This window comes from Pteropus alecto, unplaced genomic scaffold, assembly GCF_000325575.1.
Source record: "Pteropus alecto unplaced genomic scaffold, ASM32557v1 scaffold88, whole genome shotgun sequence".
Classification (NCBI taxonomy): Eukaryota; Metazoa; Chordata; class Mammalia; order Chiroptera; family Pteropodidae; genus Pteropus; species Pteropus alecto.
Window position 1 is genome coordinate 15,886,065 of NW_006494611.1, and position 12,205 is coordinate 15,898,269.

The 12,205-nt window shown below is 41.4% G+C and overlaps 1 protein-coding gene across 2 annotated transcripts in view; it reads left to right on the plus strand.

Moving 5' to 3' along the window:
- The window catches only part of HTR7 (5-hydroxytryptamine receptor 7), a 61,367-nt gene extending 49,827 nt beyond the window's left edge, over positions 1-11,540 (plus strand). The window contains exons 2-3 of one of the 2 annotated variants that reach the window (XM_006925959.2): positions 1,639-2,402; positions 9,795-11,540. In XM_006925959.2, coding sequence (XP_006926021.1) covers positions 1,639-2,401 — 763 coding nt within the window. In that variant the 3' untranslated portion in view covers position 2,402; positions 9,795-11,540. The remainder of the gene's footprint in view (positions 1-1,638; positions 2,403-9,794) is intronic. The other variant, XM_006925958.2, reaches the window with a different exon arrangement.
- Positions 11,541-12,205: the final 665 nt, after the last annotated feature.

Below are 12,205 nucleotides of genomic sequence, written 5' to 3' on the forward strand. Positions count from 1 at the left end.
TTCCTTCCTACTCCCTCCTGCCTACCTCTTTTTCTTTTTTCACTTCCTTTTCAGCTCTTAATTCTTGGGTTCTTAGGAAAACTTCCCTCTTTCTCATCATTCTGTTTGGGAGCCAGAACATAATCCTAATTATAGCTGATAAACCTAGCAATAGTGCTTATGGGTCTCTTTTATCAAGGAAAAAGGAAAGCGGAGGCTGTAAAATGAACAGGTCCCACTAACATCTGAATCCTCAGAAGGGATCAGGGGCCCAGGAGTCCCTCCCGTTCAATCCCATGTGCCTGCATTCAAGATTCTTGTCTGTTTTATTCACTGCCATATCACCAACATTTAAAACAGCACCTGGCATATAGAAGGAGCTCTATTAATATTTGTTGAAGGAATGAATAAATATTCCCGATGAATAAGCAAATCTGGCTTACTCCTTTTTACTGTATCTCAATTTTGCCTCGTGAGTGTTGCAGTGATGCTAATTTTCATCGAAAAAGCATAATTTTTGACTTTTTGGGATAATTTCAGCGTAACACAGGATCTTTCTAGCACAAAAATAATTATTTTCTAAATTTCAACCTTCAAACTGACAGACTTTTAGAAACTAACCTGATGGTTAGTTGGGGACTCTCTGTGCTTTTCCTTTCCGTGTTTCAAGAGTTTATCTTTTATATACATAAAGTTAAAAAACAAGAAAATGACCAGCTTTTACCTATCTTAACTTCTCAAGTGCTCTTTGCATCCTCTCCAAAATAGAAGCCAAGACCATTAACTACAGTGGAGAAAACATATTTGGAAAGCTAAAAACGATAAGCACCTGGCAAATGTCTTACTGGATGTTTTCTCTGTTTGCCGAGTCTCTTTTGCATTATAAATCTTTGATAACAGAGACAGGGAAATATTCTCTGTATAGAACTAAGTAAGCACAGAAAAAAATGTTGGGTTTGTTTAATATTTTTCAGAACTTTGCCCTTTCTTGTGAGCCTTCTCAAGAGAGGAGAGATTGTTCCTCTGACATTATTCTTGTGTGAGAACCTTCTGCGGGTAAAAGAATGATCACTTACTACTTTCCATTCCAGAACCCTAAGATTTCCTAAATATCTCACAAATCTCTGTGATCTTAAAGAAGTGCTTTCACTACAGTGCAGAGGAGCAGTTAACGTGAATTAAAACCCGGCCTGCATTAAGACAGCCCAGTGGATCAGTGGATATATAATATCAGAGATTAGTAGACCTTGGTTAATTCCTGAGGATGTGTCACAGCATCCCACATTAAGCTTAACGTTATGTTCCTGGCTGATTTCAGCAGCAGTGGTCATAAGAGGAGGGCAGATATTTAATATTCAGTTCATTAACAACATGAAATATGAGAAGCTACAGGTAAGCAAGGAGCATGGACTAGCATTGCAGGCTCTTAGACTGAATCCCGGCACTGCCTCTAGCTAATTGTGTGACCAGGAATAAAATAGGTGACATCTCAGCCTTAGTTTGCCCTTCTGTAAAATCAGAATAATGATGCCTGTTTAGAAGGACTGTTGCGAAGAATAGAGCTACCAGGTGTAAAGCCTCGCACCTAGCTGGTGGTATTTCCTAGCTGACGAGTTGTGATCACTGTAGTCACTTGATTTCTTTCCATTTCTCACCTAGGTACCTTGGGATCACGAGGCCGCTAACGTACCCTGTGAGGCAGAATGGGAAATGCATGGCGAAAATGATTCTCTCTGTCTGGCTCCTTTCTGCCTCCATCACTTTACCACCACTCTTTGGCTGGGCTCAGAACGTGAATGATGACAAGGTGTGCCTGATCAGCCAGGATTTTGGCTACACGATTTACTCTACCGCAGTGGCATTTTATATCCCCATGTCCGTCATGCTTTTCATGTACTACCAGATTTACAAGGCTGCCAGGAAGAGCGCCGCCAAACACAAATTCCCTGGCTTTCCGCGCCTCCGGGAGCCAGGCAGCATCATCTCCCTGAACGGCATGGTGAAGCTCCAGAAGGAGGTAGAAGAGTGTGCCAACCTTTCGAGACTTCTCAAACACGAAAGGAAAAACATCTCCATCTTTAAGAGGGAACAGAAAGCAGCCACCACCTTGGGGATCATCGTCGGGGCCTTTACTGTGTGCTGGCTGCCATTTTTCCTCCTCTCAACAGCCAGACCCTTCATCTGTGGCACTGCCTGCAGCTGCATCCCACTATGGGTGGAGAGGACATTTCTGTGGCTAGGCTATGCAAACTCTCTCATTAACCCTTTTATATATGCCTTCTTTAACCGGGACCTGAGGACCACCTATCGCAGCCTGCTCCAGTGCCAGTACCGGAATATCAACCGGAAGCTCTCAGCTGCAGGCATGCATGAGGCCCTGAAGCTTGCCGAGAGGCCTGAGAGACCCGAGCTTGTGCTGTAAGGTCATTTATCACTATTTTTCTTTTATCCTCCCAGCCCTTTTATCGAACTCCTTGAAGTGTATCTCAGAAGGCTTCCTGAATCAGTATACAGCTTATTTTCTACGAAACATATCAGATTTGAATTCAGAATTCTATAGATTCCAGTCCTCTACGCAACAGAATTCTGAAAGCCAAAGATAAGTAATTAGCTGATTTGGAAGACTGATTTGCTGATGAACTGCAATTGATATGCTTGATGACAAAGAAGGTGATGTTTCCCATCCTTTCTCCATTAATAACATCTAAATTATGTCCTTCTATTCCCAATTATAACATTATAATTTTCATTGCTATTACTCTTACATCCCGTAAAACTTTTTTGATGACCTCATCCTCTACTGATAAATAAAGGAAGCAAATTCACCGAGGCTGAAAGCTGCAGAGCTTTTAGAAAGTGCTGTCTGCCTTGTTAGGAGTTGAGAACTGGTAGAAAGTTGTTGAGTTTGTCTAGGAGGCATTAGTGACTTTCCAGGAAGTAATTGCAATAGGGTGGTGGGTTCTGAAAAAAGACTGTGAAGGGCCAGTGGTGATAAGGAAATAGACCCTTCCCATGTAACCCCATGTTAATGAATTTGGCGTTGTAAAGAAGGAAAGAGACAGCATAGCACTTAGAGCTGTCAGCAGGTCACATGAAGATTTTGCTTTAAATTTGAGGAAGAGGACACATCTTCATGTTCGAAAGCTGAGGGGAAAGGCACTGGAATGAGAAAATGGATGATGCCAATGAGAGAGAGCAGTCTAGTGTTGGATGTGTGAGAGGGGGAGGCATTCCTCTTCACTAGACCTGGCAGGAAGGAACAGACCAGCGAACCAGGGACCACTGTAGCTGAGAGGGACCTTTCCAGTCATCTTGTCCAGGCCCTTTATTTGACAGAAGAAGTAACAGTGAGCTTATGGCACCATGAGGTCTAGATCCCACATCATGCGAATCTTACTGCTCCCTGCTTTTCATATATCAGACTCCTTTATGTGTAATAAAGGTGGCAAAGGACACCTTTGTGCTCCGAGCTATCTCAGAGGAACAGCCTTGCTCAGGGAGGGTACCGAAGTGCCCTCATGGATTATAATAGACTGCAGAGGTTCCACACGTGGGATACTCCCTAGTCTCTAACATGACTAGAATAAAGCAGGTAGAAACATCTCATAATCGGAATGTGGGAAACCAGAGATCATCATTTCTTGTCTTGAAGTTGTGAGACTACAGCTATGCTAGTTCTTGAACTTGGGTGTAGCTTCACAGGTATTGATTTTCACATCTATTATGTATACTCTTTTGTACATATGGAACTTCTCACAATAAAAATGTTTAAATTTTTTTTAAAGAATATAATTTTTGGCTCTAGAATATGCACCGTGACCGACCTATATCCCCAGGGATATTTCCAGGACTATAAAATTATTATTGTTTGCACTAGTGTTTGCTCACCAGATTCTAAATTTCTTCAGGGAAGAAGTTATGTCTTAGATTTCTATTTGCAGATCTAATACAGTGCCCGACAGATAATAGGTGAGAAAAGTAATAATGGCTAATAGTTATTGAACACCTCCTGTCACATGCTATATACCATTCTACCTGTAAAGTAGGTGTTTCTAGCATCCCCAATTTTCAGAAAAATAACTGAAGCTCAGGAACATAAAGTAACTTACCTTAGGTCACATAGTCCTTAAGTGGTAGATGTGGTATGCATCACCCCAGTGCAACATTATTTGTCAAATGACTTAATTCTGTAGTCAGTGAAGAGCTATTGAATGTTTTTGAGCTGGGAATTATAGCCATCAGCTCTCTAAAAAGACCATTAGAAAAACCTGTTAATAGAAGTACGTTAAATTTATTAGACTTACTGCTGTATGGGAAGACACCTTGACAGAGTCCTGGTAGTTTCTTAGACGAAGTAAGGAAAGGATATTCACAGAGCTTTAGGGCTTGTGCTGGGTGATGTGACGGTGGGGAACTGTTGAGGACCGGGCATAGTTTATGACATAATAGCTTCGGATTGGCAGGTGTACCTAAGTGAGGGCCTTAGAGCCAGTATTAATGAGCAAACTTATTAGTCTTGATAAGTAAGCTATCCTGGTTGGTGCACAGTCTTATCTTTTGGAAGCAGCTATTTCCTAGGACAAGTAGCTGGGTTATTTGGCCTAGTCCCAGAGTTGTTTAGCACAGGAACAGGAAAGCATGTTGGTTTCAGTTCTCAGGAGTAACATGTTGAGGGATGTGTTTGAGGAAAGTCTGGCAGCAGTGCAATGGGCAATTAAAATAGAAAGACTGGTGGCAGAGGGTCCAGTTAAGTAGCCAATGTAGAAAATAGGAAGGAACAAAGGAGATCCTGAACTAGAAAACACCACTGTGTTTGTATGCCTCTTACACAAAGAACTTGAGAATATTTTCGTTGATTTTTTTTTAGCTAATAATTCACACATAATGAAGGTAGTTAACAAAATGCAAATTTTTCAAATGTCACACAAGTAGAATTTTCAGTTTAAAATAAAAATAACCTATATTTATTGAAGATTCACTCTCAGGCACTATGCTGAGATTCTGTGTGAATTATATCACTTAATCCTTAAAACTTTATGAGAAGTTGAGTTTCTTCATTTCTGTTCTGAATATGACAAAACAAAGGGCTTGGGGAGGTCAAATAATTTTTCCAAAGTCATACATGGAGAGAGTGTTAGAGCTGGATTTGAACCTGGGAAATTTGTGCTTAGAATTGCTTTTAACTTTGTGCTACTGTGGCTTTTATAAAAGTAATCAGCTAACATAATGTCCAAGGATATTTACCTCTGTGTCTTTAGCTAGTGCGGATGCTTGGGTATTGTTTTCCAGTTAGTTTAAGACAGGGGTCAGCAAACTTTTAAACTGTGAAGGGCCAGATAGTAAATATTTTAGGCTTTGATAGCCATAGGTCTCTATTGGAACTACTCATCTCTGCCTTTGTAGTGGGAAAGCAGTCATAGATACAAGTAATTAAATGAATATGATGATATACCAATAAAACTTTATTTATAAAAATAATTGGCTAGCTAGATTTTGCCCACAGGTCATAGTTTGCTATCCCTTGGTCTAAGAAAATGACTGTCCTCTCATTGCATCTTTCTCTGTTTGAATTTATAATTATTGATTTTATTTACAGTTATAGAATATTGAAGTCCTTTGGGATGATCAGCCTAATTAGCCATTAACTTTAAGAAATTTCTAATGAGAGAGTTGGAATATGCTATTTAAAAAATTCTATACCAGTAAGCTTTCTAGTCAGTTCCAATGTAGAAAGATTCCTTTTTAAATTCTGTTTATAATTGTGCCATGCATTGAGGAGGATACGGAAGTTATATGCTTCTTTCCTGTCTTGGTGCATATATTTCTCTTGGGCAGGCTGTATACAAACACACATATGTGCACTCACCCCTTTTAAAATAAGGACAAAGGAAAGATGGAGACAGGGGTCAAAGGAAAGGAAAGTAACTCAGGGCTTACCCTAACCCCGGTCAAGGAAGACTTCTTTGAAGGATATGGGCTCGAGTATGTCTGTGAAGGTGGTCAAAGCATTTATAACTAAAGGAGAGTAGAAATGGCTTCTCTGGTAAAGGGGACATTTCATGTAGAGCAGGGATCCCCAACCCCCGGGCCATGGACCAGATCGATATGGGTCCATGGACTGTTAGGAGGTAAGTGGCGGGTAAGCAAGCAAAACTTCACCTGTATTTGCAGCTGCTCCCCAGCGCTAGCATCACCACCTCAGCTCCAACTCAGATCATCAGGCATTAGATTCTCATAAGAACACTGGTCCCTGGTGCCAAAAAGGTTGGAGACCACTGACGAAGAGGCACCAGTGTAGGACCTTATACAAAGGACAGTCTGGCTGAATCCCAGTGCTGGTGTGGAGGAAGATTTGGGAGATCACATGGAAAGGAAGAATGAAATTAAATTGTGTAGGGTCTTCCTTTCCAGCCTCAAGAATTTGGGATTTTGGTGTAGACAAGTGGTTTTCAACCATGAGTGATTGTGTCCCCAGGGGATATTTGACAATGTCTGGAGGCATATGTGGTTGTCACGCCTGGAGGAGGGGAGGACCTAGTGGCATCCAGTGGGTAGGGACTGGGGATGCTGCTACCCGTCCTGTGTTACACAGGCAGCCCCATGGCAAGGAGTTACCTGGCCCTAATTCCTGTGATGTTAAGGTTGAGAGACTCTAGTGTGGACAGTAGTCATCCACCGAATCTGCAAATGGGAGAATGGAATTAGCAAAGCAATGAAGACCGATTCAGTGGCACCATGTAGGATGAATCAGAAAGTAGAGGCTGGAAGTAGAGTCTTTTCAATGCCTGTTTTCTCCAGAAACATTTGAGGGCTACTGTACAAGGCTTGGTGCCAGGCATGGCAGGGAATGGAAAGATGAATAACTGATAGTTCTTGCCTTAGGAATCTTATGGTCCAGCGGGCTGGGATGGCAGTAGACTTGGTGGGGTGATGGCTAGTAAAAGGCCACCAAAATACCCCATACACTCAACACTCTGCACAGTTGCATTCAAGTAAACACCAGCTGGATAACTCATAACTCTACTGGAGTCTCTGAAAGAATAGACATGGTGTCCAATGCATAACTCACAGCAAACCTTCTTAGAACCCTTTGTTCCCCTACCCATATCTCTAGCACTTATACTTCTTGGGCCAGCCTAGGGACTGAGGGCTCTTCCCACTAATCTCTCTAGCCCTTTTTTACCCCTCTGGCTGCTTGGGTTCTCATCTCTTTTACTTTTGCCCCTCACTCTGCCTTCTTGGCTCTATTTTTTCTCCTACATAATAGTTTTCTTCCTTTCCTGTGTAAACAGTCTACTAGCCTGTGTATTGCTGCTTCCAGATATTTACCCACTTCTCATTTTTTTGGATCAGCATAACAAAAGGCTCAGGCATCCAGCAGGCACTGGGAATCTTCCTGGGGATGAGGGAAAAGGCCATGAATACTTCATTGGTGATTTTAATTCACTATTCTATAATCTTTGTCCCTTTTTCACAAGTATTCAAATACCAGTAATATAAAACTAAATGTGATAATGTGGTATAAGCAGGGATTTTTTTCTTTTTGTCGACTTTATGGATTTTTTTTTTGAATTGCCATAAATTGCTTTTAAGTGTCAGGTTTTGACGACTTTTGTTCTTTGACACCATTATTGTGAACAATATTGAAAAGCGATTTCTAAACTACCATATAAAAGACTTTCATGAAATTGTTTTGAAGTAGCTCTGCCTTTCCCTCTCCCTTCTTCTCTTTGGTGATGTATTATATTTCTCTTCAAAGAACCTCTTATAACCTCTGTTGATTGCAGTGGTTAGTCACAGCGGAACTAGTCACAGAAACCTTGGGTTCCTGCTATGAATTCTGTCATGCTGCTCCAGGGTTTGCGCTGAGGCTTTGGAGTTTGGGGTGATTCTACCTTTTTTTTTATTTTTTATTTTTTTAGGGAAATCAGTGATTAGAAAAATAAAATGAAATGAGTCTCAGTAGAAACTGGAAAAGAAGCATCAAGGCCCCTGAAACCCTGGGTATCCGTTGTAGGATGTTGCCTTAAAGAAAGAAAAAAAAGTTTGCTATTTCGTGAATTCCCCGCCCTGCCACAGTAGTATTTTTCTCATCCTTAACTAGCTAGAATCCAGCACTTTATTTTTTGTTAGATCACCTTTAGTAATAATAATAGCTTTTTGGTTTCATGCTTAACAGTTGCCTACGCTTTAACTTTGCAACATCTCTTTAAAGTAGGAAAGACAGGCAATTGACCTTCCTTGCTGTCTCTAAATTATTTTTCCTTAGGAGATAGTAAATACACGTAGCACAAAGTAAAATGAAGCAGTACAGATGGTTATAGAAGAAAAAGAAGTCTTGGGGAAATGTCTTAGGAAGAAAATAGCCATGGTAGAAATCATGAAAGACGTGATAATTGGGGTGGATCTTAAATAAAGAGTAGGATTTTAACAAGACGGGATGGCAGGGTGGAGGTGGGTTTGAGGCTACTCAAAGGAGAGGTGAGGGTACGGGCAGAGGTGCACAGGTATGGATGGAGGTAGATAAGGAACCTGGGACATGTCTTCAGCAGCACCCGAAGCTGGGTAGATTGAGATCGTTACAAAGGGCTGGGTAGGCAGTGTGGGTGGGGGGAGAGATGAAAGCTTCTGAGCAGGAGTGAGACCAGGACTCCACTGTAAATAGGGGTTCACAATGGAGAAGGGAAGTGGGTTAGGAGACCAACGTAAAAGTGAGGTCTCCTGTCAGGAGGGCCCACCCGGGGAGAGTGGTATTGAGACTAGAAGAGACCAAGGGTGTCTGGACACTTGGAAGTTGGCTAGCAGGTGGGTGATGAGGAAAGAGAGACTTCCGAGGTGGCCCTGAGGCTCTAGGCCTGGAGGGGTTCAGTAGCGTTCACGAGTTTCTGAGAGCTGTGATCAAAATGCAGTCTCTCCTCCATGCTGAGAAGAGGCCCCTGCGAGGAATAAGTGTGGAGCACCATCGCGGATACAGCCTATTTTCACTGCCTGCTCACAGATGCCCAGGTGCCTGGAGCTGTGGTTCTGAGCTGAAACATGGCCTCAGTCTTGTTCTGGGTCATCACCGTGTGAGATGAGGGACAAAGTGAGAGGTGGTGTATTGTGGAGAAACTCATCCTGTCACTGGGAAACCCCGTTTGTGGAATCTTGGTAGCCAAGTGAGAAGGGCACTTTCAATGGGACGAGAAAGCAGAGGCTAAGGGCGCAGTGCCAGGCCCTGGCACCTCACAGACCTAGCTCTCAAGAATAAGGACGTAGTTTGGTAAGTCAAGTCCTGTGAGAGTTCAGAGTTAGGGGAGTGTGGTTCTAGAGGGGAAGTGACTCTACACCAAGGAGAAAGAGACTTCCTCAGCAGCCGGTTAAGACTTCTCCGTGACTCATGCCCCTTCTGTGAATCTGGGATGAAGGAAGTGAGAGTGGAGTGAGGTTTCCGGTCTCCGCGCTTACGGCTTACGAGAATGCCCCTCCCAGATTTGAAGAGAACACTTTTTTATTAGTAATCATCATTTTTCTTTTCAGGTCGGGCAGGTGCAATAGTATTTGGCAGGGAATTTTGAGAGTGGAACCATTTTTGGCTATAGCTGTATTATGAAAGTGAATTTGCAAGTATATTAAGGCTGTGGCAATTTGTAAAAGTTATAAAATCTATGAAAAGAGCCACAGCACTTTTTCTTTCCCTTTAGAGGTGCTCATAACTTAGAATCCACAAGTGATTCATATTACTGAATGCTGTCAAAATTAAATCCACCCACCACAAAACAAACATGTTTACAGTTCTGCTAAATTATTTTCTTGTCTTCTCTCTCTCTCTCTAGACAAAACTCTGACTACTGTAGAAAAAAAAGTCATGATTCATGATCAAAAGCGAAATCGTGGAGACAAAAGAAACAAGGCAAGACAGAGGTGGAAACAGAACGAAATCATTTGCTGAGACTATGGAATGCGGCTTCCGTCCTTTCTTGGGATGGCTCAAACATGACAAGCAGGGTGATCTGTTGTGCAAAGTATATTACGAGGAAGATGGTGACTTCTCTTTTTTCTCTGTGGATCAGTGCTGTTGTGCAAAAGAACATAGCTCTCAGTTTAAGACAGCCAGATCAGTTCGGCAGTAAGTGCGCGGGACAGAGCTGAGTTCCAGAAAGGAAACAGTTTCTGGTGCTTCACGTATGTCCAAGTCACGCACGTGGAAGCAAATTCCAATGCACACTTCCCATGCTTCTGAGTCTAGGTGTTGTGGTGAATATTCAGGAATCATTTGTGAGACAGAATTAATTTTGTTGTAGGACCGAGGAGTGTTTTTCCAAGCTAACTGTGGTAAGCATAGTGTTGAATATGTTGCATGTCCGTGTTAGAAAACAGAATCCCGTCATCAGTTCATACAAATGATTTCCTAGAGCAGTGTCTGTTTCAAGCTTCTGTCAAACAGTTTGGCTTTTCTGCAGGGTCCCTGTGACTTTCCCACCAATGTACTTTCTTTGTTAAGTCGCTTATTATGGTATAACTCAGGAATAGAAGATCTCAGGATGGAGAGAACCATAAAATCTGAATAAAGCTTTTTTTTTTTTTTTTTTTGGGCTCATACTTCTTCTGAGGGGTCCTGAGAGGTGAGGGGGATTCTTTCCGTGAGGGCTTTTACCAGGATGAAGAGCTAGTGCTACCTAACCACATCATACATTAATATGGTAGTTGGCACCGAACTTTTGACTCTCATTACACAGGGGTGCAATGGGCCCACGAGCTGGTCCATAACTGTGTGTTTTTTTGGGAGGAAGTAGGGGAATAATGGGGTTTCCATGAAAGGTTGTGATGCTTCTACAAGTGGAGCATCAATAGGTTAATTCTCACTGAGCAGCATTGTGTTCAACTGAATTGTGTGACCCGGAGGTCACCTGGGCCCGCTACTGGTAAATGCTCCAGAATACCCTTCTGTTCCTTCGGAAGGACTTGTTTTTGTGTTCTCTGTATCTAAAAATGAAATGTGTGCCTGGCCAATTCTGTCGTCCTCCCATCTCCCTCCTCAAAGTGGTAAGCATTAAGGGCAGACAAACAGAAGAGGTCCCTTCATGGATAGTATTTTTATTTTTTATTTTTGTGGAACTATGTAATATTATGAACTAAGGAGACAGAAAGACAATAGATCAGAAAAGAAGAGTACCTCTAAGGGGGGAAAAAATGAATGCAGACTTTTATTTGATAAAAGAGAACTGAAAGAGAATATTATTTTCCTACCATAAATGTAGCTGTTCCCTCACAGGATAATGTGGAATTCCAGTGTGGATTATGGATTTCTTCCAACTTTCACTGACATCGCTTCTTACCAGACTCAGGGAAGGGTCTGCCTTCCCCGAAAGGGGAGGTGGGCCCTGTCCTTGCAGACAAAGCTTGTACAAATTCCTGAACTGCAGAGTTGCTAAAGTGACTGTATATACTTATATTCATAATTTAAATGATTAATTCTGGTCAGATAAATGTTGTTAAATTTGAAAATGTTTTATTACATTATATCAAATAAAGCTTATTTATAGCTGTAATAAAGTAATAAGTAATGATTTTTAATTGAAGGTCTGATGTCATAAATGTTATATATAGAATAGCAGAGGGCAAGCTTTATATATTTGCTAAACCCTACAGGTAGTAAGATAGTTCTGTAATTAATTTCATTTCACTTTGAAGATTCATCCGTTTTGTAACTTTTTTTTTAAAAAAGAATGAGTGTCCATATCTTGATTTGATTCATGAGGGTTTATTGAGCTCCTACATTCAGCACTGAACATTGAAGAAACAAAGACAGGTAAAGCAAGTTCTTACTTTTAAGGAAGTTGCTTTCAGGTAGAAGGGGGACATTTCTCAGATTTTCATCATATAATAAGTGCCGTTAGTTGCAGAGAGTGACAGGTTTTTTTTTCCTGTCCACAAGACAGGGCATTATGGTTAATTGGTTTGATTCAGGTTTTCAAATGTGTTTGTTTAATTTTTTTACTAGGACCTTAGTTATTCAAATTGGCTCTTTATCCCACCTGACTTGAACACCTGATTCTTGAACTCTGCTTCATTCTGGTTTCAGGGACTGGACACTGCACACTGTGCTTCACATGTATGGCAGCCAAATGAAAAGGTAGAAATTGAGAAAAAGATCGAAGAGTTTATAATACTACTTCACATGTGGCATAAATTGTGCAAAGGTACAACTTTTGTTTTAACTAAGAATTGAGAAAATCACTGAAAT